This window comes from Sinocyclocheilus anshuiensis, unplaced genomic scaffold (assembly GCF_001515605.1).
Source record: "Sinocyclocheilus anshuiensis isolate Anshui unplaced genomic scaffold, SAMN03320099.WGS_v1.1 scaffold288, whole genome shotgun sequence".
NCBI lineage: Eukaryota > Metazoa > Chordata > Actinopteri > Cypriniformes > Cyprinidae > Sinocyclocheilus > Sinocyclocheilus anshuiensis.
Genome location: NW_015558570.1, coordinates 101,634 through 128,104, shown reverse-complemented (window position 1 = coordinate 128,104; position 26,471 = coordinate 101,634). Strand labels below are relative to the sequence as shown.

The window sequence follows — 26,471 nt, the reverse complement described above, 5'->3', positions numbered from 1 at the left end:
ATCACACACACACACACACACACACACACACACACACACACACACACACACACACACCATTAAAAAGTTGTTTTTATTGTTTTTCAAGGAAGTCTCTTATGCTCACCAAGGCTGAATTTACTTGATTACAAATACAATAAAAACAGTAATATTGTGAAATATTATTACTGTTTAAAATAACTGTTTTCTATTTGATTATATTTTAAAATGTAATGTTCCTTTGCTGCAAAGCTGAATTTTCTGCATCATTACTACAGTTTACAGTGTCACATGTTCTTTCAGAAATCATTCTAATATGCTGCACAAAAACATTTATTTTTATTCATATCAGTGTTAAAAACAGTCGTGCTGCTTAATATTTTAGTGGAAATCGTGATACATTTAAAAAATGATACAAAAGAATGGCATATAGTTCAAATAGAAATCTTTTGTAACATTATAAATGTCTTTACTGTCACTTTTGATCACTTTAATGTCTATGATAAATCAAATTCATTTCTTTAACATTTTTTTACTAACCTCAAACTTTTGAACAATAGTGTATATATCACTCCAACTTTAAACAAAGTCATTTTTATTAAGAGGGAGTATTGCCTGGAGAACTCTCCATGTTGAGTTTGAGTGTCTTCCCTTCTGTTAACGTCTGGCAGTGTTTGCATAGGAGTTGAATTCATTCTTGATCGTTGCTTTGGGATCTTAGCACATTTACACATTGGATGACCTTTCAGAGGCTGAACACAGTCAGATTACCCTGATTTTCAATCTTCACTTTGAAAGCACTGTCCTGAGAGGCCATCATTTACAAACAACAAACCTCTTACAATTAGCCATTACCAGGAGGCCAGTAGTGAATCACTCATAATATGGATCATTATAACTAAATGCCATTTTTTTTAATGTAAGACCACTTGCTGAGTTGTTCTTATCTTTTTGTTTTACGTATGTTTTTAGGTGGACCTGCTCAGACCAAAGCGCATCACAGGGATCATCACACAAGGGGCCAAAGACTTTGGCAATGTGCAATTTGTGTCTGCCTTTAAAGTGGCTCACAGTGATGATGGCATGTACTGGACCATACTCAAAGACGACAAGACGAAAACAGATAAGGTTGGTTGATTCCACAATTTAACCCCAAATTACCTAGTTCCTTTTGGATCAAGTCTTATCCTGACATACACATTAAATGTTTCATTCAGAGCACAAATGGGTCGAAAATCATGTTGATTTAATTGTCATTTTTTGTTTTTATGTTTCAGTGGCTGTGATCAGTGTTGTTATTAAATAAAATTGTTTAAAAAATTGGTTAATTGAATTAAAACTAAAATAAAATAAAAAACAAAATAATAAGATGGAAAAACGTAATAATGTTGCCTTCGCAACTAACTGAAATAAAATAAGTTTAAGTTAAGGTACTAAAATTACCAAAAGTAAAACTGTTAATATTTAACATAATTAAATAATTAGATAATACATAACATACATACAAATATTATATATTTTTCATATTACGTTTGTTTTTATGTTTTAGTGCCAGTTATCAGCGTTGTTATAAACGTAAACTATTTAAAATGTTTTTTTGTTAATTAAAATAAAGCTGAATTAAAATAAAATATAAATAATTCATGAAAAACATGAAAAACGGAAAAAAAAAATTTACTGAAATAAAATGTTTAAGTTGAAGGACTAAAATTACTAAAAGTTAAAAATGAAAAGAAAACAAATGAAAGCTAAATAGAAAAAAAAACTAATAAAAATGACAAAAACACAAAATTATTTACTAAAATTAGTTATTTCAAAAACTATTAATAAATAAATAAAAACATAACTAATAAAATAACTATGATGTTTATGTTCTCAGCATTGGTCTACTTTTAGTATCTGTCAACATGAATTGCTGATTTCAGTATGTCAATATGGATATGTGAAATCAATTAAATATGTCAATATGCCAATTATTATAAAACTTAAAGGGATAGTTCACATAAAAATGACAATTCTGTCAGTTTATTCAGCCTCATGTCGTTCCAAACCTGTATGAGTTTCTTTCTTCTGTGAAACATAAAAGAAGATATTTTGAGGAAATATAGGGTTTTTTGTCCATATTTGAAAGTCTGTAGGGACCAATAAGTTGTCTCGTCATTCATAAATGGACAAAAAAATATCATCTACTGTGTTCCACAGAATAAAGTAAGTCTTTCAGGTTTGGAATGACATGACGATGACAGAATGTTCGTTTAACAAGATTCCAAACTTCCCCCACATCTTTTCAACTGGCCACAGCATTGGCCGCTCATCTTGTGTATATTCTGCTTCATCTGTCTTTCACGTCCTTGTCTCACCCCATCTTTGTTTCCTACTGCTTCACCTGCAGATTTTCCCTGGCAACAGCGACAACAACGTGCACAAAAATAACGTGTTCGAGCCCCCCTTCTACGCACGATTCGTCCGCATCCTGCCGTGGGCGTGGCATGAACGCATCACCCTGCGAATGGAGCTGCTGGGCTGTGATGAGTAGAACTCCTCTTTCTCCTTCTCCCTCTCTCTCATTCTCTTTTATACTTCCCACCATTCCTTCTTTCCTCAACCACGCCTGCACTGCCTCACTCTTAGCAACAGAGGGCACCATCATCACACCACCCTACACAGCTGAGGACCCCGGTAGCAAATGAAGTGACACGTTTAGCATTAAATATTTTGTACTAACACAAGTCTGATGCAGTGGCCCTTTGAAGATGAAGTTGATGCTAATGTATAATAATGTTTATTTACCCTAGATGACCATATTAGGAAATAGCTGAATTTTTTAAAACTTTGTTACAAATAAATTGTAACAATTCTATTTCTTTTTTTTGTCAAGTAAAACTCGAACTCCGTTACAAACAATTGGAAAAAAGAAACTGTACATACCAAATAAGGCACAATTAATTTATTTTCACAAGAATCAGTGTGTTAGTTTGGTTTTAAATGCAGTCAAGCTGTTTTATATCTTATCTTATGAAGTAGTTTAAATTAGAAAGTGACAAAAGTCACAAAATATGGTTGTGCTTTATGCTAATTTATATTATGTAATAAAATTAGCCATTTGATCATTTGTTTTTTCTATAAAATAATATTTGGTTTAAATCGATTAGATTTTTTTAAACTAGGCTAATGCATTTTTTACAGCCTCGTCAAACCTAAATATAAAATGTGACAGTCAATCATCTATTATTATTTGATCACTTTTGTTTAATTTGAATGGCCACGGATCTCAGGTGCAGTTCAATTATTTGCAGTGTGCTACTGAATTTTATTTGTTTAGTTTTATTCCAGCATAATTCTGAAATAAACCAAATTTTTTTGGATACAAAAACACTTAAAAGCCAAAGTGTTCTAATGTTTTTCTTATGATGTTAGCAAATGTATAATTATTATTATTTTTTTATGGGGCCACACTTACATTAAAAGCTTTGACGTACCCTGTCACTAGCATAATGAGATGCAGGACGGGTGCAAATCTAATTTAGAATAATTTTTACGGTGGCACTGAACCTCTGATATGACCGTCCAATCTACATAATGTTTTCAAAATGATGCATTGTGACCCCTCCACTCGAATAAATTTACAATTTTGGGCTTGTGCAATATGATACGAGTATTATTAATTAATTTAGGCTTTAGCTTTAGGAGAAAATATATGGGCAGTATTTCTCTGAGATATTTTCTGAGAAGAACTAAAGTGGTATTCAAGGTAACAAACACTGAGGAATATTCTAATAATCCAGCATGATTTCTGCATTTAGGCTGCATGCGTTTTGATTTTCTTTGGTTTGGATTCTGTACTGATGTTAGCATTTGATTTTTCTCAGAATTGTTTTCATTGCAGTAATGACAAATTGACTTTGTTACTTCTATTCAATGTGCTCTTAAACTTTTGTCATTTTTAAATGCCTCATACTGTAGCACTCTTCTTGTGTTCAGATTGTTTAGACTAGATGCATTTCCTTAGTATCTCTTGAAATATTTTCCTCATGTTTTCAACTGTAGAAACAAATAAAGAATATTAATAGATACTTATGGCCTATCAGACATGTTGTCTTGTTATGAATCCTCCACAGTATGCTGTTACTGATAAGGCAAGTTAAAATCTTTGGATATTTCCCCAACTAATCAAATTGGAAATCCTCAGCATTCTTTTCCAATAACCACAAAATAAATGTCTAAAAAACTAAATAATAAATATTAATATTTTGATATTGAATAATCTTATTTATAATAATAGAATTATTATTATTATTAAGCATAATGAAATATATAAAAATAATTCATAATAGTTATTTATTTTAATAATTTAATATTTTATTTTATGTGTGTATGAAACTATGATTTTATTATAATATGTGTGTGTGTGCTTATGTATTTATTTATGTACGTTAATGTAAAATAATGAAATATATTTAAAATAATTAAATATATTTATTTTAATAATACATTTAATATTTTCTTTTATTATTTAAGTGTATATTGAAAACATATTTGAGGATTTTATTGTATTACTATTTTATGTATGTATTTATTTATTTGTACCTTTGCCAAATAATAACTCCCTTCAGTTCTGATTGACTGGAACACACTAATATACAGGCTCTATAGAGATTCAAAGCAGGAAGGCAGGAGAGAATCAAGTGATAGTCGAAAGAATGGCAGGAAAACAGCAGCACCCGATGGGCAAAGCCAGGAAGGATTCTTTTCTGGAAAAACAAGGCTATTTTGGATGAGGTATTGTGGCAAATATTTTGTCAGAGGCAAACATTCTTTGCTTTCTACTAACATCTCTACAAAGCAAATCTCGCCTCATTGCTTGACAAGTTTATGAAGGGTTGTAAACTGGGTCAACATTTTTAAAATTCACCCTCGCTGTCAAAATCTTCAGTACAAACCAAAGTATTACTAGAGTTTCACTGGAAGCTTGTTTGATGGAAACTGGCAAAACAAATAAATCAAAAACCCACAAAACTGTGTGGCTGAATTCCATTCATTCACACGCATATAGTCATTCAGAAGATGATGTTTGGAAGCACTTACATATATTGTTCAAAGCCTATTCAGTTATTCATAGGTAACACAATCTCAAAGAAACACCCTTTAAAAAAAATGCTACTGATTCTACTGAGTGTCATTTGTGTCCCTCATTTACTGTACATGTGTGTAAAAACAAAACATTTTATATAGATTCACTACTGTTCAGAAGTTTGGGGTAAGTACTTTTTTGTTTATTTTTTTTTATTTAAAGAAATAAACACTTTTATTCAGCAAGGATGCATTAAATTCAACAAAAGTGAAGTAAAGATTTCTATTTCAATTAAATGCTGTTATTTTGAACTTTGTTCATCAAAGAATCCTGAAAGACTGCAGGGTTTCCACAAAACTCTTTTACATATTGATAATAAATGTTTCTTGAGCAGCAAATCAGCATATTAACTTAAGAATGATCGTGTGACACTGAAGCCTGGAGTAATGCTGAAAATTCAGCTTTGCCATCACAGGAATGAATTACATTTCAAGATATATTACAAATATTTCACAATATTGCTGTTTTACTATATTTTTATTAAAGACAGTGGTGAGCAGAAGAGATGTCTTTCAAAAACATTAAAATATCTTACTGACCCCAAACTCTTGAATAGTACATTTCTTGGTATGAGATGATGTAAATATTGTATTAATTTACCTTTCTGATATACTTACTTTTATGAATACTTATTAAAATGTTTTTTTTTTTTCCTGGAGAATGCACAGTGCAGCTAATTAACATTTAAACACTTTATTTGTGTCATATAATGTTTGAAATCTTAAAAATGTATCGTTTTCCAATATTCTTTTCAAATGAAGAGTTTTTTCTCAGGCAGGCTGCAGTAACTAAGACTGACAAGTGCGTCAGGAGAATCTAAAACATTTACATCCAGCCATTTTGGACCTATTCATTTTGGGCAAACAATTAGAGTACAATGTTCTTCCAAATGATAGCTGCCAAAATCATGCTTCTGTGAAGCCCACAGCTATTCAAAGGGCCTTGGCATTCCTTGCCTAAGACGACGGCTTTCATCTTGGCTGTGGGGACTAATTGACGGGGAGCTTCAAATGCGTCGCTAATGTTGTGAGCATCTGTGAGAGAGGCGATATACATCTGCTCACCCTCATCTTTTAAAGTGTCCATAATGTAGTGATGTATGAAGAACAGCTCAAACAGGAGTTACTTTCAAAGCAAGCAGCATTCTGTTGGTCAACATGGTGAATTCGTGTGAATAACTTGAACATGATGTGAAATCCGCGGGGGGGAATCTATTGCCTTCTTGTGTCGGTTTCTATTGAAATGACTGGATTTCGCCTGAGAAAATTCATCAAACTAAAGTAAATGTGACTGTGAAAGAGAAAGGGGCAGAGAAAGGGTGGTGCAGTGTGGCACATTTTGGGGTCATAATACTGAGTGATGCTGTCTGTCAGTACAACATCCTGGTCCCTCCAAAGGCCGCCTAACTGTCTTTTCCTCAAATATTGCGATTTAGATATCACATCAGCTGTATCGCTAAATAACAAGGAGAAAAGGTAGGAATTTCGGGGAAGAGAAAAAAGATGAACACTATAGCTACTGACAGAGAACAACAAACTTTTGAATCCCTGCTGGTCACGAGTAAGAGGAAAATTTCACATCTGCAAGGATATGGATACTTTACTTTGAGCATTGACTTTGGAAAATTAGCACACTTTGGGGGTTTTCGCTGAGGAGAAGAGGAAATTCAACCACTGACTTTCCCATAGTAATCTTTTTTGAGACTCCGGTCAAGGGTCAACAGTCATGTTTCTGGTGTGTAATTTCATATGCAGTGGTAATTTTTTCGTCGTACTATTTACAAATGATTACATTACAAAATATTTTTTATACAGATTTTAGGGTTTGTTTTCCACCTAATAGGGCATAATTTATAACACTCAGTGCATTCAGAATGTAAAAGAAAAATAGGTATGTGACGATCTATTATTACCAACTGTGTTATTAGGCCAGGCAGCCTCTGAGGCCATTAAGAATCGTTGTTTTTTTTTTTGTGACAAACCCGCGTAACAAGAGACCTGGGTGGAATATATTCTCGCTGGCACCATGAACAAAAGCTCCAGTTTCAGTTTTGGGAAATTATCAACACACCTTATGCTGTAAAGTTATACCGTGATGATGGACGGCAGTCCTCGACTGCTTTGTAGACCCCACAATTATTATTGTTCGCGAGCTGGAGAACTTCAAAAGAGATGCCTGAGTGACGTCACCTCACGGTCCCACAATATTATTACAGAGAGAGAGAGAGAGAGAGAGAGAGAGAGAGAGAGAGAGCGCGCGCGCGCGCGCGCGCGCTATTATTCCTCACCTCGGACGATGAACAGAGTAGTTGTAGCAAAAGGAGCCGGAGAAAGTATTTTACATTGGTAAGCTGCGAAAATGCGTTTATTATTTCATGAATGTGCATGTTAGCAGATTCTTTGAATGCTACAATTAATGCAACAACAAACGCTATCGGCTGTGACTTTAAATCTTTGTGTTTTGTATCAATTTGATAACATTTTACTATTGTCGTAAAACTACCTTTTATGTGGCTTAATTGTATAGCTAGTTGACTTTTGCTTCTTCAATCGTTTAACCAGCAATTCATGCAGTTCTTGAAGTAACGATATGATGATTATCTCGTTTATGGCGAGCAAATCAAACTTTCTTTTTTTTTTTAAATAAATCAGATTTCAAAAGTGTTAAAGTTGTTGACTCGTGAAATATGTTGAGTTAGATTTGTGACCCTGGACCACAAAACCAGTCTTAAGTGTCAATTTTTTGAAATTGAAAGCTGGATAAATAAGCTTTCCATTGATGTATGGTTTGTTAGGATGGGACAATATTTGGCCGAGATACAACTATTTGAAAATCTGGAATCTGAGGGTGCAAAAAAAAATCTAAATATTGAGAAAATCACCTTTAAAGTTGTCCAAATGAAGTTCTTAGCAATGCATATTACTAATCAAAAATGAAGTTTTGATATATTTACAGTAGGAAATTTACAAAATATCTTCATGGAACATGATCTTTACTTAATATCCTAATGATTTGGGCATAAAAGAAAAATCTATAATTTTGACCCATACAATGTGTTTTTGTCTATTGCTACAAATATACCCCAGCGACTTAAGACTGGTTTTGTGGTCCAGGGTCACATATGTTTGCTGAACTCCTTGCTGATCTTCACACATCTTAGGTTGTCTTAAAATTCAAGGACACTGTTGGAAAGCAGCGGGACACAGGGAATCACCGTGAATATGAGGATTTTACGCCATCTGCTGGTGCTTTTAATGCACCTGGTCCTCGGAAGCGGTGCACAACGTTTCTCCAATGGCTATTACTATCAGGATATAATTAATGGAAATGGAAATGGAAATGACAATGGGGAGAGTATGTTGATTTATTTATGAGTTACCCATGCGTGCAAAATAACAAACCAGCAACCAAAAACTAGCTTGCTGATATATGACATATAGTAGAATCCAACAAAATTCTAACTGGTCACTTTTCATTGAATTAATTTTGTATTTTTTTTTAAATTGTTTAAAATTCATGAACAAGAATATTTGTTATACACTCAGTGGGAATTATATGGTTATATAGTATATATCCTAGTAATAATATAGTTTTAATATAGCCTACATTTAGGATGGTTAAGACATCAGCAAAATGTGAGCTCCATCACAAATCTGCTATTTCACTTTTGCATAGTTAAACAAACAATAAAATAAACAATAGTTGCTTACTCTTTTTGAAGATCTTATTTATTTACTTACTTAGCCTACTTAATGGTCTTTTTTAGCATACTTCCACAAGATCCGTCTTCACGTTGAGTCTCCTGAAACTCTAGTGTCGGCTGTTCAGGGGAGTAACGTCACACTGCCCTGTCATTACCGCTACGAGCCCGTGCTCAGCGAGCCCCGCAGAACGCGGGTCAAGTGGTTCTGGCGACCCGTGAGCGACAAGGGACGGGAGCGTGACGTCATGGTGGCCATCGGCACGCGTCACCGGAGTTACGGAGACTTCAAAGGACGCGTGCGGCTCCGCCGAAGCGCCCCGGGCGATGTATCCCTCTTCATCAGCCCGCTACAGTCAGACGATACCGGCCGTTACCGGTGTGAAATTATTGATGGTCTCGAGGACGAGAGCGTGACAGTGCATCTTAAATTTCGAGGTGCGTATTGTATTAATATTGTATTTTATAAAATATTTATATAAAAAATTATATTATCAATTTATTTTCTAACTGATATTAAACTCCAAAATCTATGTTTGTAATGTATTTATTGTGTAATTTATCCCCAAACAAATTGACAAACCCTAATTATCTTACATTTTCTAATTATTTGTAATTATCTTTAACAAAATTTTGTTGATCTTGTGTTTATTCAGTGGTGCTTTGTGCTCTTGTTCTCCACAGGTGTGGTGTTCCCCTATCACTCCCCTAGGGGGCGCTATCTGATGAACTTTCATGAGGCTAAGGAGGCATGTGAGAAACAGGATGCACACCTGGCTACCTTTGAGCAGCTCTACGCTGCTTGGGAGGAAGGGCTGGACTGGTGTAACGCTGGGTGGCTCATGGATGGGACGGCACAATATCCTGTCGTAGTGCCACGAGAGGCTTGTGGTGGCACCGACCTGGCACCTGGTGTACGGAGTTACGGCGTTCGAGACAAAAGTCTAGACCGATTTGATGCCTTCTGCTTCACTTCGTCCATTAGAGGTAATAATGTTTGTATATATTTAGTGGAGTTTTTAATATACCTTCATATAACTTCATCCAGTCCTGGCTTACGCTGGTTTGTTTCCGTAAAATTTTGTTAGACAAATATTTACAATTTTCCATAGTTGTGCTTTCAACAGGTGTTTTACATTTTTAAATCGGACAAAGATGAATTAGTGGTAATTTCGGCTGCATGTGGCTGCAATTGCTCATTCTGGAAAATGTTCCTATTTTAAAAATATAAATTGAGGATGACAAGTTGGATGAACCTGCCAACAAGGATTAAAAATGGCCTTCTCCCTTGTTTTAATCAGTCATGCATATGTTTTAAAGCTGTTTGCCTTGATATGCCAGTTGTATTTTGTTACCTTGGATCAATTATTGGCATTCATTTCTGAGGTTAAGTCACGATTATTTTTAAGTCACCAAATATGATGTGACAAGGTACCTTATGTCTTTCTTCAATGTCAGGAGAGGTCTACTTCTTGCAACATCCCATCAAACTAAATTTCACAGAGGCAGCGGAGGTCTGTCAGAACGACGGAGGTCGTATTGCTAAAGTTGGCCAGTTATACGCAGCCTGGAGGTTTGTGGGGTTGGACCAGTGTGATGCGGGCTGGTTGGCTGATGGTAGTGTACGTTACCCAATCATCCAACCCAGGATGAACTGTGGTACATCAGAACCAGGGGTGCGCAGCTTTGGCTTTCCTCCGAAGCATTTAAAACATGGCGTGTATTGCTACAAAGTCCACTGGTAAAATGTACAATTCATTTTAAATGTATAAACACTTCTGTGAAAACCACAGTGAACAGTACTTCTGTTTCTATACTACTGATATTCAAATCGTAATAATGTGTTTTTTATTGTGTCTTGATTTGATTTGAAATGTCCTGGAATTCCTACCAAATTTACACTGCAATGGCACAGAGGCGCTTCTGAAGTGGCATTTACACAAACTGTTTAATGCTGCTCAGAGGTAGCATGAATGCATTTACACAGCAAATACAACTGTGTTTTGATATTAGAGACAGTGGTGGGTCAGAGCTGGCTTAATTTAGTCTGGCTTTTATGCGACATTATGTCTTCACACAGAATTTTGAGTAGGCACAGAGCAGCCTTAACTCAGCTGTGTAAAGTTGCCTTAAAATGTTTTACTGTGTTGGAAAATTACATTTCAAGTGCTAATTTGGATATTTACACATTAAAACGTAAAAAGGTTTAAACTAATTTTGTGAACGTAATTTCGTTTATACAGCATGTAGGCTACAGTTCTACAATGTTTTTTTTTTTTTTAGGGCTAAAGCCTGAAATTGGTGGTGGGTCATTCTTTAAAGACTTTTATGATCTGATTGCTTGTATTATGTAGCATTTTAATGCAAATAATCAGTTAGTCGGTGCCATCTGCTGGTATCTTATTTGTATGCATGACTTCTTACTATTATCTGAGACGTCATCATCCAAAAAGCCAGATTTCCTGTCAATAAATAGTTTTTCCCAACAACAATTCTGTATGTGTTTACTTAAGTCATTTTAAATGTTCAGACCGCCCACTAAATCACCTAGACAGTGCCTGTTTGTGTTTTTGAAACAAGTCAGCCTTGTCCCGTCCTCTGTAGATAAATATGACATCCAGGTGAGTTTCTTATCCTGACCAGCAGGGGGCGCGCCAAAGTGAGTCAAAGAAGTGAAACAACAACAGCAACACTCGGTTCAAGAGCAATCCAACATCCTTCATGCAGGTAAGCAGGTAGAGTTTATCTTTAGTATTAAGCCAATTATGGGGGGAAGGGGGGTATGATTATCCCACCCTTTCCACAGGATTTCATGATCCCTTGGCGTCAAAGATGTACCGTATTTACACCTGCTTCCTAAACATGGATTTTAGGCGGGGGAGGGAGTAGCACATGAAAAGCCAGCAGTGTTCCTCAGCCTGGATTTTTCACTCTGTTAAATGCACATAAAGATGCACAGTGTTGGGTAAGAGAGGTAGGTAATAGGTTTTTCTTTTCCCTTGAGAAAATGTTATGAAGTAGGCCCTGTTTTGTTTGCCGTATAATTGAGGTCTTGGATGTTGAGTAACTTAATGTTGGGACATGTCAACATGAACTGTCCTTTTTTGACCTGTCTCTGGACAATATATGCTTGATACTATGTATGTAGTACATTAAAGATTCTGTATACAGTGTAAATACACACAGTGGCCCCAAAAAATATTGCATCATTTGTTGCAGATGCCACTTGATTTGATATTTTCTATCTAAAGCAGTAATGTACTTGTCCAAACACCATTTGGGTGCACAATGTACAGCATGAAAATATAACAGAATCTCTAAATTTGTGATTTTTTTTTCAGCCCTGGAAACAATGAAATGTAAAAAAAAAAAAAAATTGAAACGTCATGGAAATTTGTGTTGATTTTGCCATTGTTTGTTCTGTCTCCACAGAATCTCTGTCTAGTTCGTTAATCACAAATAATTGAAAATCTCGTGGACAAGTTCTGGAAATAGATTGGTCAGGTTGTGGGAACCCTGCATAGAGTAAACATTAAACATAATCCCTATCATAATTTGGGGTAAAATGACTGTTTATACTGTATATTGACTAAATAGAGGCTAAGCATACATTTCTCTTAACATTTCTTCTCTTTCTCTCACATAAACTCACCATACAACCACTTAAATGTGAAGTGTGTGTTTTTTTATGTTAAAATGTTTTCCATGCAGTTAAACATGGAGAAAGAACTACAAGTAAGTCATTGGTAGGTTTGTTTCCCAGAAAAGTGAACACAGTGTAGTAGGTCTGTGTGTTTAAGCATCCTGATCAGCCCAACAACAGCAACAGTGGCTCATCCAGTGGCAGAAATTTTGGGCGGGACTGATTATTTGACCAATGGCAGGCGGAGGGAGTCTTTAGAAAAACTTTTTGAAAATAGCCATTATTTTTGCAATACAGTTTGTTGATGCTAGTGGCACAGAAATTATACATAAACTTTAATTTAATCCCATTTGTAGTAGGTTTTACAACTCTTTGGTATTAAAAGAAAAATACCTTTATTCACATACATTTAGTCTGTTTATTTTAGGGGTACTAAGACAGATATGAGCTCAGGGTTTAGCTGACAGTGACAGAGTGCAAAATGAATGAGATACATATTGCTTGGAACAGTGTGCAATTGCTCTTTTGGAAGCGATTGTCAATCAACGTTGTAGCGCAAACTATGTGTGTTGGCTTATTTGATCATTAATATTTTAACTTTTTTAGGCAATGTAAAAATTCTTGTCTTGTATTCTTGTGCCATATTGTGCTCATTTGAATATGGATGAGTATGTCTATAGACATACACTAGGTTTGATGTCTACAAAATTGGAAAATATTGTTACATTTATATTAGAGCTTAAGTCTGTTATGGAGGCCAAGCCAAATCATATGAGCTAGTGAATTAATAAATCATTCTAATCTGAGTAAACAATTTGTATATGCCAGTTGACCTAGAATCGGAAGCAAAAAGCTGGGGAATTTATCTTTCACAGTTTCACAGAGACAACTAGACATTTAAACTACAACAAACAACAAAACAAATAAAAAAGAAGATACATCTTAATTAAATTATTTGAAAGACTAATGTACTTAAATGTAATTGTGTCCAGCTGTGGTCATTAAAGCCTTTTGTCTTGTTCTGAATTTTAGTGTTACCCAGAGGTACACAGATAATATTACCTTTGTGCTATCTAATACAGTTGTTTTTGGACTTTGTCCCACTTCGCATACTATCTGCCCTAAATAGTATGCCAGATAAGGTTTTTTTTTTTCATCCCAAAACATAATATGCTGAAAATGGTATGCCAAAGGTGCCAGGATGGTACACTATTTCTGGCAGATTTCTGGAGTTCATCTATGATTTTTGGGCTAATATTGCCCACAATCCATTGTGTCCTCTTTTTAAATTGTAGAAAAAAATAAAAAGGAATGCAAGGCCAATGCAGCCACATGTAAATGTATGAACCTAAAAGTTAAGCTAAGGTAATTATGGAGCTTGATACTAACACATTCAAATGCAAACAGCATGCGACAATACTAAACACGAAAAACTACATGTTTTCTACATATTCAAAAATGTGCATTTTCCAATCATCAGTGAAGTACATTAAGTACGAAATAGGGGTATACATGCAAATTGGGAGGGCGGCTTTGGGGGATTCTAGAGGCTATGTTTCGTATAATTCTATACAACCATATTGCTGCATTATGTAGTATGTATACTGTGCAGAATATGCAAATTTTATTGGCGACACTTGTATACAGACTAATAGGTCATGTGATGGTCATGTCAATGCCTACTATTTCACTAATTTTTTACAAAATTCAGTAAGTAGAAAGCTAGTATTCCATTCCGAACATAGCCACAGATCACAGTTTAGGATTGTGCAAATTGTTAGTGGGAAAGTGGGAAAATGTTCACACAAGTAAGCATTAGGGTCACCTTGTGGCCTGAAGGAAACATTTAAATACTTTCACTAATGGTAAAGTAAATTCCTGTGCTTTGATTTTATTTTAGGGACTAAGTGGTGCTTATGTAATAATTAAAGTGAAAACTTAACTTTTTAGATTGTATTATCTCTTGTGGCCCAGAAGTTACGTACTAAAAAGCGGGAGAAATAAAATCCTATTTAAATAAATTTAAATAAACCCAGATATCTTTCTTTTCCCCAAAACAGAGCTCTGAGTAGCACTTGTAAACCAATCAGCCAGATGCACTAAGTAAAATTTGTCATTACATAAGTTCTTCCCTTGTCTTTAAAATTTTTTGGGGGGTAAACAAGGCTTCTGTACAGATGATCTTTATTAATAACAGTCCTCTGGATGTTTTGAGGTGTGTTTTTTGTCTTGTTTAGAGGACCTTCGTCCACGTCTGACTATTGACTGCTTTAGGATGTGTCTTGAGGGATCTTTTCCGGAGCTTGTCGATTGTTTTGCCTGTTGAGAGAGGTAATAACATTGACACAAAACTTTTGTTGACTTTGAAGTTGGAACTTTACTCTATGAAGCATAACATAGTAACTTTACTTTGTCCTCTAGTGTGAGTGGCAAATGCTTACCTCCTGTACATTCCACTTTAGGCTCCTGCCACTGACCGTCAGGTAAGCAATGCACCACTGAAAGGTGGCGCTGTATGAATCCACTGTCACACTGGTATCGAATGATGGAATTAACAGGGTAGCGATCTTTGCTGTTGCCTAACATTCTGGCATTCTTCACTTCAGGAGGTGATGAACATGTGACTACAATAAAAAGAGTCAAACAAAATAGAAAGAAACAAAGAAATAGTAGTTCCTTTAAATTTACAATATTCATTGTCCATTGGTAATTAGACCAAAGTTGTTTGATGTAGCTGCGTTATAATTACAGTAAAATAACATAATAAATTCAATAGCTATTGTGATAGGCTAATAGCTCACTTTGCTAATTGGGTAGGACTGACTTGGTGCTGAAGCTAATGTCTATCACTTCTTCTTACCAGGTCCACTCTTGCAAGTAAAAGGAAGATGATAGTTGCAGGGTACATCATTCCACTGGCCATCCTCATGCCATATCATTACAACACAGTCTTCTCCTGTGCTGAAGTAATTGTCTGGCTGATTGGGTCTCCAGTTTTCATATTCCTGTAGAGAAAGTAGCACTGGTTGAAATAATGACATATTGCAGATGCCTCAGAACACAGTCATCACTCAATTTGGAAAGAATCTCAGAGAAAGGTGGTCTCACCAAAGGGCTTCCGTCTGTCCAACGAAACTGATTTTGCACATCCTTGTCATTTAGTCCAATCCACTGATAGTCGTGAACTTGAGCTAGGTGGTTTAGAAATGTATAAGCACTTTTATTTAGATAAAAAAGCAGGTACATGTATTTTATTAGAAATCAGATTAAACTCACTTTTTACAAACTCTTGTTCTTCTTGGGAGGATATGCTAACCAGGTGAGAGTTTAGCTCTTGACAGTGCTGCTCAGCACTGGTCCAGGTCTCACGCTCATCAAAATGGATATAACAGCTGCCCATGAACTCCATCCACCCCTCAGCACATCCCTGTACCGCTGATAACACAGAGGAGACAATGAATTTGACTAGTTTTTATTATGTGTTCTTTAAGGGGTGGCTAGTTACAGAAGACTAACAAGACTGACAGGCTGCATTCTAATTCACAGCGTCCCTATGCAGTTTTCACTGCTCCCCACACACTGAGCAGGGTATATCTGTGTCCTTGGCAAAATTAGTTCCTTTCAAATGACCTAGTAAATCATCATTCATATGTGCGCCCTATAGTTTATAATTTCATATAAGAAAATCAAAATCCCCGTGAAGTCCGGTTTGATTATACCCTTACTTGCCGGTATGAAGTAACAAGGCAGTAAGACAAAGGTGGTTAAAACAGTCCTTCAGTCACAATAAATACATAGCACGATGGTATGTTTGTGGACAGTTATTTTTAAAATGCTCATTCTATGACTTTTCACTTACGTGTTGAGCAGTTTTCCCCGCTGAATCCTGAATGACACTGACATACTGTAATGCCATCTTGTAGAGAGCATAAACCTTGACCACAGGGGTTTGGATCACAGGGGTTAGCAGAAGCTGCCATAGACAGACATGTTCATCTTAATTAAAATTTTTAAAAAGTATGTTGTTGTACACCAGTTGAATAACATCAAAATGAAAGTTTTGTTAAGTTATTACCATCAGTAACAGATGGCTCCTCCATAGCTTTTGGTGTCTGTAGTGAAGCTGAAGAAGTAGTGAGTATAGAGGTGGTGGGTGGTGTTGTGTTCAGTGGTGACTGATCAGTCACATCAAATGCCTCTGTGATGACATTAAGTTGCTCATATCTTTCTGGTATGAGATCAACGGTTTCATTGGCACTCCAATAATCTTTATATAAAGTACTATTAGAAAGAGATATGGAGAGGTCCTCAGCATAATGTTCTTGACTACTGCCCTCTCCACTGATCTCCACTGATCCACGACCCTGTTCTGTTCCGATTGTAGGCCTAAATGTCAACTCGACCTCATCGTCCGTTAGAATGATAATCTTTACATCTTGACTCTGAATGTGGCCAGATACCTCACCTGAGGGATGACTGGGATAAACTGAAGCTCCAGAAGCAGAGCCAGATCCAAAGCCAATGGCAGAGCCAGATCCAAAGTCAATGATGGTTCCAGATCCAAATCCAGAGGCAGAGCCAGATCCAGATCCAGGAGCAGAGCTGAAACCACTAACATCAGTCAAGTCAAATGGAGAAACACCAGACAATTCCTGTTCTCCAGAAGGTCTTGCAGTCAGATCAATAATTTCTGTGTTTATAAATGACACACCAAAGAAGCCTGATCCACTCGATTCCACACCACTGAAGAATCCACTTGTTCCTGAACCACTAATTCCACTGCCAAGTCCCGATGGAAGGCCACTAGCTCCACTTTGTTCATGAAAGAGTCCAGACTCCTCTCCAGATTCTTGGTCCCCTGATTCTATTCCTGAAGTAATGATAACACCACTGCCACTGCCACTACCTTCTCTTACCTCCAAAGCACTGCCGGAGGCAGAAGTCTGCCACATGATTGTATCTGCACCTTCTTGGTACCTCACAAGGTGACCTGATCCATCACCACTTTGGCCAGAACCGGATATGCTTCCACTGGGTATGCCACTCCCTGACATGTACCCGGAACTGGAATCAGGATCACCTGATACTGAGCCTGAGCCTGATCCAGATCCAGACAGGTCCACAAACAAGGGAGGGACAATTGGATGAACTGTAACACACATCACAGAAAGTTGGCATGCTTAAATAAGACAGTAATGCTGTAAAGATTAGCAGTAGCAAGTGGCAATATCCAACATATGTCATACCAGGTCTAAGCAGCTCTGTTATGTCCGTCATGTTAAGATCCATCCCCATCCTTGTAGCATTCAACATTTCTTCATCAAGCAGCATAGACAGATTTGCTGAAAAATAAACAATAATCTCTAAGATCAACATCCAGTCTTGCCTTTCATTGCAAACTCATAAATACAGGCTTAAATGTTTCTATACCTTTGATGCAATATGCATCATATCTGGAGTATGGGTTCGGGAAGCCTGTTTGATTTGGTTGTGCATAAATAGTGTGCACTCCTGACTTGTTTCCACCACAACCAAAGCCTGGGTTGTGGACAGGATAGCGGACACTGCGATCAGAGAGCCAGCCGGGACTGCACTTCTGGAAACCCTGATTCCATGCGGCGTAGAGTTCTCCAGTTGAGGCAAGTGTAGAACCCAGTTTTCTGCAATGGTCAACAGCTTCATAATAGGTGAAGCCTGCTAATGAACTCACATGGAAGATCTCCCCTAAGGGATAGAGACCAAACAGTGAGATCATAGATGATTAAATAAAAGTGTTCATCGTTATGTCATGAATTATTTTGTACTCACCCTTTATCTGGTCCATGTAACAGTACACATCGTACCGCTCATGTGCAGGCCTAACATTGTAAGAGCGAATGCCAGGAAGATCCTCCTGGTCTCCAGAGCAGTTCTTTTGTGGATGCACAACTGGATACCTGAAAACGGTGTTGAATGCTATATAAGGTGTCAAAAATATTTGATCCAGGATTCCAGTTAATTCAACATAAAAAAAATAAATGCAGTTAGAAACACATAGGGCAGCACTTTGTAAAAAAAAAAAAAAAGAAAAGTTTACCTGACAGACTGGTCATGTAGCCAACCTGCACTGCATTGATGAAGGCCAGCTTCATAAGCAGCCTGAAGAAGCTCAGGGGTGGCTATGATTGCTCCCAACTTCTGACATGCCACTTGTGCTTCCTCAAAGGTGTAAGCATAGCGTCTGGAGTTAGTGCGATAGTGGAATACCACTCCCTTAGTTTCTAGGGTGAGGAAAGATTTGGCCATATTTAAACTCTACTGTTTGCACATGGGATTAATATCTGCTTTGAAAATTTGTTGAGACACCTTTTATTTTGTCCCTGTAACTCTTGTAGATCTTTGTTTTGGTTCAATTACTTTGCTCAGTTACCTTCAGTGGTGTGTGGGCTTTTACACTGCTAATTTCATGTGGCTATCTCGTACACTGGATCCAGTTTAGTTTACTTACCAGCAGTGACATTGTCCATGGGAATCTCATATCCCAGGTAAGGCAAAGCTGTGGCCACATTGATGATGTCCTCCTCAACCTCAGTTATGTTGGGAGGTAGAGGTAGAGGACTTTCTATGCTTGTGGTGTTAAGAGGCTCATCTGTCACTAGCTGGCCACGGACCTCCCCTTCTGTGGTCATCTCTTCAGTATAGTCTGAAGGGCTTGAGGTGACTGTAGCCACACTGAACATGGAATCCGTTGTAGTGTCTAATTCAGGAAATGGTGAGGTCTTTGTTGAAACCTTATCTTCTTTTTCTGAAAAATAATTAATAGAATGCTTGTGAGAATTGACAGTCTTTTGAATTATAAGAGGACACAGACTTCGTTGAATGCTAAAGTTTGGAACAACAAAATGGTGAGTAATACGTTTTTCCATTTTGAGTTTCTGTTTTTAGTGACATTATTGGCGCTTTTCCACACTAAAAAAAGTACCAGGTACTGTACCCAGTGGAAAACCCCCCAAAAGTGAACCGTACCGAGCCGTACCGTGCCGTACCATGCAGTGGAAAAGCGCCACATGATATGGTTGTTCTGAGGTGTGTAAATGTGAAGTGATTTAGCAAACAAAGTACAAAATATATGAATTACATTCTCTGTGCTTACCTACATAACAGATCGCATCATAGTGGGAGTCTGGGTATGGATAGCCAGTCTGATTAGGAAACAAGTAAACTGTTCGCATTCCCAAAAGCCCCCCACCACACTGGGGTCGAGCTATGTTAATGGGGTACCGCACACTCCTGTCTGCTAGCCAGCCAGCATTGCACACATCCAGGCCAGCCTTCCATGCTAGGTAGAGTTGCCCTGTGGTGGCCAATTGGGCTCCCAACTTTGCACACTGGTCTTCAGCTTCTGCAAAGGTGAACTTCTCCACAGACATAGAGTAGAACACACCGCCTGGGTGATGAGAAGAATCCATAAAGTAAAAACACAGCAAAATGCACTAACTGGTTACATTACAGTTTGGAAACACTGCCTGAAGTACCTGACATTTTCTCTGCAAAACAATACACGTCATAGGTCTCATTGATGTCTCTGACTCCATATGTTCGTACCCCTGGGAAATTTTCTTTGTCTCCATAGCAGGGCTCCCTTGGCTCATGAATAGGATACCTATAGAGAATTGTATAGAATTATTAATTTACTTTAGTAATTTACTAAATGTTTCTTAAATATATTAATATTGTTTCCATTGTATTCACTGTAGTCCACTGTATCCTTACACCTGCTTGTAACCACCCATGTTTGTGAGTGGTTTTTATTTATATTGTTATTAGATATTGACCTTTTCACATTACCTCACAGTTTGGTCTGAAAGCCAACCAGCATCACATTGATGGTATCCATCATCATAGGCAGCTTGCAACTGTGCGGGAGTTGCAATAACAGCACTGTTCTGGAAGCAGGCTGCCTTTGCCATCTCAAATGTCAAGGTATATCGGGTAGATATTGCTCGGTAGTGAAATACAATGCCTGTAAAGATTTGACCCATTTTTTAAATTCTCACTGTCAGTTATTTATTTGTTTAATGAATGTGTTTTTTGTCTGAACAGATTATTGAGCATTACCTTGAACTTGCATTTCTACAGAATCATAGTTATCTTCAATCCCCTGCATGACCTCACAGCGGTAGGTGCCAGAGTCACTGGAGTGGAGTTCTGAGATCTCAATGGTACCGTCTATTGGCACCATGGGATAGTTTACCATATGAACCCGGTCCATGTAGTCTGTCTCAACCTGCACCATGCCCCCACTGGCAACGAGAATAAGAGATATACTGCCCTTGTAGATGTAGCTCCACTTAATACGGTGGGACAGTGGGGCAGTGGTTGGGGCGCCTGGGTCCTGGACAGTGTTGTCCTGAAAGTAGCAAGGTATGACCATGCTTCCCCCCAATATGGGACGCAGTGGCTGTTCCACAGGGATGCTTACACTCAAGGTGCTGTCCTGATCTGTAAAACATAATTTTATTTTTAAATTCTTTTTCACTTAAAAGCTGTAAAACTATCTTTATAGCAATCTAAAAAGTTCACCTACCAGCCATGTCTCCGAAAATGATCATACCAGAAATGTCATGGATGCATGCATACAGCAGGAGCCAAATCAAAGACATATTTCACCTTAGGAAATATAGAAAAAGAGTGGATGCTTTACATTATTATATATATAGTACCACACACATTTTACTAATATTCAACAGTGATGCTTTGAACTAAAGCCTAAGCAGCTAAAACAAGATAGACTGTCAGAAAAATATGTGCAATTGTACTTTTAGGGGTTGTCACTGGGATAGTACCCTTGAAGGTAGGGTAGGCGATTTCGGAAAGGATAGCAGTAGCAATCTAGCTTTGAAAGCAAGATCCCACCCTCCCTGCATAATCACTCTGCAAAGCCACGCCTCCTCCAAAACACATGAAAGTGCACAGGCAGAGCAGAGGCTAACCATCGTCACGATGAGAGACAGCGTTGGTGGAGGGTTGAATGCTACTCTGTCAGATTACCTCATGTCTCATTCACCGGTGAGAAAACATTACAGTACAAAGCGTATAATATTACAATAATAATGCCTTCCATGCTCGCTCGGTCTGCAATAGCGTAATGAATGCGCTGATGATGTATCATGTCTGCGCAAACGGTGCACGGAGGTATGCAAATACATATGTTGACAGGCAGGTAGGACAGCCTATCGTAATCTTCGGACCGAACAACCTGATTGGACGAACATTTTATGGTCCTACACCTTTCACAGACAATATAAATACATTTAGACCACTTAACTTAGTGATTGAAGAGACTTTCAACCAGCACAACAAAAAAATGTTTTTGAACCAAATCACCTATCCTGCCTTTAAAGGCACAACTTTGTTTCTAATACCCCTAAAAGGTGCATATTAGAAACTTAGAGTAGGGGGTAAATAAGGTACACAGATGTCCCTTTAAGACTGTTGTACCCCTAAAGGTGTAGCATATAGGGCACAGACTGAGCAAATCACTCAAGCCATTCCAGAGTGAGTTTCTTCCTGTTTCCAAGGCTTTACACAGCCTGGCTGAGCTACTGTACTCCTGGTGGAAATTTGGAATAGATTGGAAACATGACGTCATTAATTCACTCCCCCATTTAAATGTTCACACATACACTCTTTTTATCTCCGCCTGTCTCTAAAGAATAATAGTTCACTGTTTGAGCCACAGGAAATATTCTGGGCTTGGTAAGTTGAATTTTAATTAGTGGTTACTGTGAAATCTGCTGGGAAAAATATATTTGCCTGTATGTTTTATAAATGCTCAAATTCAGTTTGATAATGAGCACAGTGCATCATTCACTACTTTGCCTAAATTTTTCCCTCTTGGCTATTGCTCAGGTTTTCTGAATCAAGCTGTTTTAAATGCACTGAGTGACTGTAGGAGACCTCCATCCTGGCATGGCCCTGAAGTAGCTTTTTATCTCCCACCTCGAATGCCTTGCTTACTTCTGTTTTACTGGTTTATATGCCAGTAGCATCAGAAGTAAGAACAAAAGACAAACAAAAGTAAATGAGAGCTTAAACATGCTTTCACTGCAAAAAAAGTAAATCGTTTTGTTTTTTTATATATGAAATACTGTTTATTCTATTTTCAATAGATTCTTTGCAGAAAATATGTTTTTCACATCACACACCAACACATGCAGATAGGTAGTGTGAGGTGAGAAGCGCCACATTCAACATGCTTGATAGACGAAAATATGTTAACTCAGCTGTCTGAGGTGAGTCATGAGGATCTTCTCTGTCACAAAAACAAAATGACATTCTAGTCCAGAAGAATAAATATCATCTGACAGTGAACAAATGATGATAATTTTTTACAACCAAAAAATACTACTGCATTTTATAAATAGGAATACAAATGGTTTCTTTATTAAGTATATCTGCCTACTGTCTAGCTTCAGTTCTAGTCTTAAAAGTGAACTGTGTCCCGCCTTCTTTAAAATGACCAGTCACATGTGCCTTTCAAATGCTGTTTAAAAAATGCGACTTGATGTCTACAGTTATATTCTGGTCTTGTCAAGCAGGGGTGGAGAGAGGACTTCCACAGTATATCCATTCAGCCAAAGTGGTATGTTCTCTTCCCATCAGGCACAGGCCAATAAGCAGAGTTCTGTTCCTGCTGTGGTCTGTGCTCATGGACGCAGACCTGCATTAAAGCCAATGTAAATAATCTGCTGTATTCCACAGGAGGCCCTAAATCACCAAAACCCCAAGAGAGCCACAGGACCAGAACACTGTCCACATTCAACACACAGAGTGGCAGGTAAGTGAGTCTAGTACTGTAATACGGTATGGTGAAAGTATTTCATGTTAATACATAGACATACATATAATCTGTAGGCATCTGGTCATAGTTCACGACCAGTATGCACACTTGCAATAATTTTAGAAAGGTGTTTTACCTATGACACACCTTGCTGCCCGGCCATATCAGGAGAATTTTACATCCAAGATGAAAACTTAGAAAATAACTAATATTTATTTGTTGCAAATTAATAAACTGCAACATTTACCTTGCATTGAAAATATATACAAAAAGAAGCAAAGGCCTTTCCAATCACTTACTCAAACACCCAAATTACCCAAACTTCAATGTAATTACTTTCCCCAAAATGAGAAAAGAGTAGATGCCAACTAAAATTAAAAGGCAAGCATGCCAATATAATACTGGTTAAATACTAATATATTAAAAAAACATATCCATTCCATCTGTTCATCCAGTTTAATTTGATTGTTGAATTATTTCATGATTCTAATTAACATGCTTTATAAATACTGAATATTAATAAAATAATATATTTTATAGAAAATAATAATATTAAAACAACAGAATATTAGAGTTGCTAGTCATGTAATCAATAAAATGGTATTTCTAAACTTAAAAACATATTTCTAAACTTAATAGACAAATAAATAAAAAATATGATGTGCATACATATATTTAATAATGCATTTAACAGCGTTCGGGCTATATTACAAATTTCAACAATAAATAAAAGCATTTTATTATTAAAAGCTTCAAAAAAACTTACCAAACTAGTAATGTCCCTTCTTGCTTGTCTTAGTTGCTTTTTGCAATGTCCTTGTGTCTTGCATTAATCTGTCGGTTGGGAAATTTCTAAAATCTGGTGTTTTTAGACTGCTTCCTTCCCTGTGTGAGTCAGGAGCAGAAAGGGATCTAATTCAAATTGGGCACAAGTTTAGTAGTGAGCAGGGGAGAGAGACAGAAAAGGGGAGGCAGAGAGGTGGGAGTGGGGACTATTGAGTGCCACTAAGTGGCATTTTGATTGTTCGAATCACAACTTTAGACTGGGGTTGATAGGTTGCAGGGGTTGATTGACACATTATTCAGTTCTGGGCTGTAACAAGGTGCTGTCACAAAAATGTAAATTTTTTTGCCCTCTTTACCCACAATCATTGATTCTGTAAATACATTAAAAGCTCAAAGTGTGTCAAAGTGAGTATAACTTTTCAATTTTTGTGTGCATTTTTGCTTTAACAAAAATGAACACCTTCCCCTCAGCTAAAAATGTAATTAAAAAGAATTTACAGAGAGATATTTATATAATTTACATTACATTTACATTTAGTCATTTAGCAGATGCTTTTATCCAAAGCGACTTACAAATGAGGACAATGGAAGCAATCAAAATCAACAAAAGAGCAATGATATACAAGCGCTATAACAAGTCTCAGTTAGCTTAACGCAGTACACTTAGCAAGGGTTTTTTAAATAATATAATAAATAAAAAGAAATAGATAGAATAGAAAAAGAATAGAGCAAGCTAGTGTTAGAGGTCTTTTTGCTTTTGTTAATTTTATAATAAATGAAAAGAAAACAGATAGAATACAAAAAGATTAGAAAGCAAGTGTTATTTATTTATTTATTTTTAAAGAAAACAAGCAGCAAATGAATAGAATACTGGAATGAAATGTTATATCAATGTTAGTTAATGGATATGGTAGTCAGTTATATTTTGATATATATTTGTATATAATATATGTATATATATATATTAAAAAATAGGACAAATTTATTGGCATTAATCTGTCTTGGTTATTCATTTTCATTTGCAGCTAGTTGGTTTATCTTAATGTTTGTTTCATCTGAGATAATCATCAAAAAAATAAAATTGTACCAACCAACCCCAGTTTTCCCTTACCCATAATACATTTTTCATTCCAGTATTTTAGATCGCTAATATTATCTACCTAGGTCTTTTTAATTAGGTTTTTAATTTAACTTCACAAGAAACCAGAAGAGGTCATAGGGTTCATTGCTTTCTTGCTTCATGTTTGTTTACAATTAGAGTAGGGAATATCATAAAATGTGCATAGTTTATTAGTCTTTATCAGTTTGTGCTTCAGTTTCCTGTTTAGTACAGGTTTTATAGCTCTATTGTGGGCCTTTGGTGTGGTATATTTAGAGACACTGGTGAATCTTGCAAGAATCTCTCAACCAAATATCAGTCTACGTCTGATGGTGCTGGAATTTCACAGTTCAAACTTTAAAGTGATGACTCACCAACTGAAGCTGCTATTCTGCACGTTTTTGAAGTGTGAGATACACCTTTAAGACTCTCCTTTCCTTATACAGTATGTGAAGAAACTTGCTTTGCCTAATAGGCAGTTCATATCCTTTACCCAAACAAGTTGGTTATCTTGACTACGCAACTGAACTTGCTCGCTAAGGGAGCATAAATTCACTGAAACAATGTGATGGAATCCATCACTCATACTTAGGTTATATATGGTCAAGAAATGTGAAATTATATTGTTTTAAACCCATGAGCCCAGCCCCTTCTGTGCAAGGAATTTGTCACAGGAAGTGTAATAAGACTGCTAATTATGTAAGAGAAAACTGCAACGGCCAGCATTTCAGACATTTAACAGAGCAGAGATTCAGTAGAAGTTACATAAAATTGCTTGGTTACACTTTGAATGTTTTTTCCCCTCCTTTTCTGCCGATTTAACCATTTGTCTTCTTCAGATTGTTCTAGTAAACGTTTCCCACAGGTACTTTCTACACTGTAAAAAATGATTGTGATTTTAACAGTAAACGAATGTAAAAACAGTAAAAATGCTACAGTAAAAACCTGTTAACTGGTTAACAGTAAGTTTCCATACTATATTCAGTGAATAAATGTAATTACATTTAATTTGATTCTACTGTAAAATAATGTTAAAAATACGGTTTTTGGAAGTGAAAAAGAAAAAGTCATTGTATAATTTACAGTGAAAAAACGTAAATTGACACTCCCAGAATTCCCTGCATGACACTTCATATTTGATGTTTTTTTGTTGAAATAACATGTTTCTTTTTAGTTTGTTCTTATCAGTTGTGTACACTAGGGTTTAATCTTACATCTAATGTTGTTAAATTAATGTTTATTGCATTATTTCAGTATCATGTGTGTCACCATGATGGTGTTTAGTGTTTGTGTGAATGACACTGTGCACCT

The 26,471-nt window shown here is 36.6% G+C and overlaps 3 protein-coding genes and 1 long non-coding RNA gene across 6 annotated transcripts in view; 3 read left to right on the top strand and 1 right to left on the bottom strand.

Moving 5' to 3' along the window:
- LOC107679618 (lactadherin-like) overlaps window positions 1-3,088 on the top strand; it is a 23,578-nt gene extending 20,490 nt beyond the window's left edge. For both annotated transcript variants that reach the window (XM_016475226.1, XM_016475225.1), the window contains exons 9-10: window positions 952-1,107; window positions 2,372-3,088. In XM_016475226.1, coding sequence (XP_016330712.1) covers window positions 952-1,107; window positions 2,372-2,515 — 300 coding nt within the window. In that variant the 3' untranslated portion in view covers window positions 2,516-3,088. The remainder of the gene's footprint in view (window positions 1-951; window positions 1,108-2,371) is intronic.
- A 4,096-nt stretch (window positions 3,089-7,184) lies between these two features.
- Window positions 7,185-10,709, top strand: LOC107679578 (hyaluronan and proteoglycan link protein 3-like). The gene is made up of 5 exons (XM_016475164.1): window positions 7,185-7,455; window positions 8,271-8,464; window positions 8,877-9,248; window positions 9,495-9,797; window positions 10,269-10,709. Exons 2-5 carry the CDS (start codon window positions 8,332-8,334, stop codon window positions 10,553-10,555), a joined length of 1,095 nt encoding a protein of 364 aa, XP_016330650.1. The 5' UTR covers window positions 7,185-7,455; window positions 8,271-8,331; the 3' UTR covers window positions 10,556-10,709.
- Window positions 10,710-11,460: 751 nt separating this feature from the next.
- LOC107679624 (uncharacterized) lies at window positions 11,461-15,396 on the top strand. Of its 2 annotated transcripts, none has more exons than XR_001633069.1 (5): window positions 11,461-11,537; window positions 11,617-11,784; window positions 14,691-14,784; window positions 14,875-14,936; window positions 15,317-15,396. It is a non-coding gene; the product is annotated as an uncharacterized LOC107679624 (long non-coding RNA). The 2 variants fall into 2 exon arrangements; XR_001633070.1 differs by having other exon boundaries at window positions 11,470-11,537; window positions 11,684-11,784.
- LOC107679623 (aggrecan core protein-like) lies at window positions 14,655-24,170 on the bottom strand. The gene is made up of 18 exons (XM_016475234.1): window positions 24,042-24,170; window positions 21,020-21,102; window positions 20,551-20,934; window positions 20,281-20,455; window positions 19,968-20,095; window positions 19,586-19,879; window positions 18,941-19,237; window positions 18,530-18,713; window positions 18,262-18,389; window positions 17,884-18,177; window positions 17,700-17,795; window positions 16,529-17,602; window positions 16,313-16,426; window positions 15,730-15,888; window positions 15,562-15,644; window positions 15,314-15,458; window positions 14,895-15,077; window positions 14,655-14,772 (listed from the first exon to the last, which is right to left on the bottom strand). Exons 2-18 carry the CDS (start codon window positions 21,093-21,095, stop codon window positions 14,687-14,689), a joined length of 3,900 nt encoding a protein of 1,299 aa, XP_016330720.1. The 5' UTR covers window positions 21,096-21,102; window positions 24,042-24,170; the 3' UTR covers window positions 14,655-14,686.
- Window positions 24,171-26,471: the final 2,301 nt, after the last annotated feature.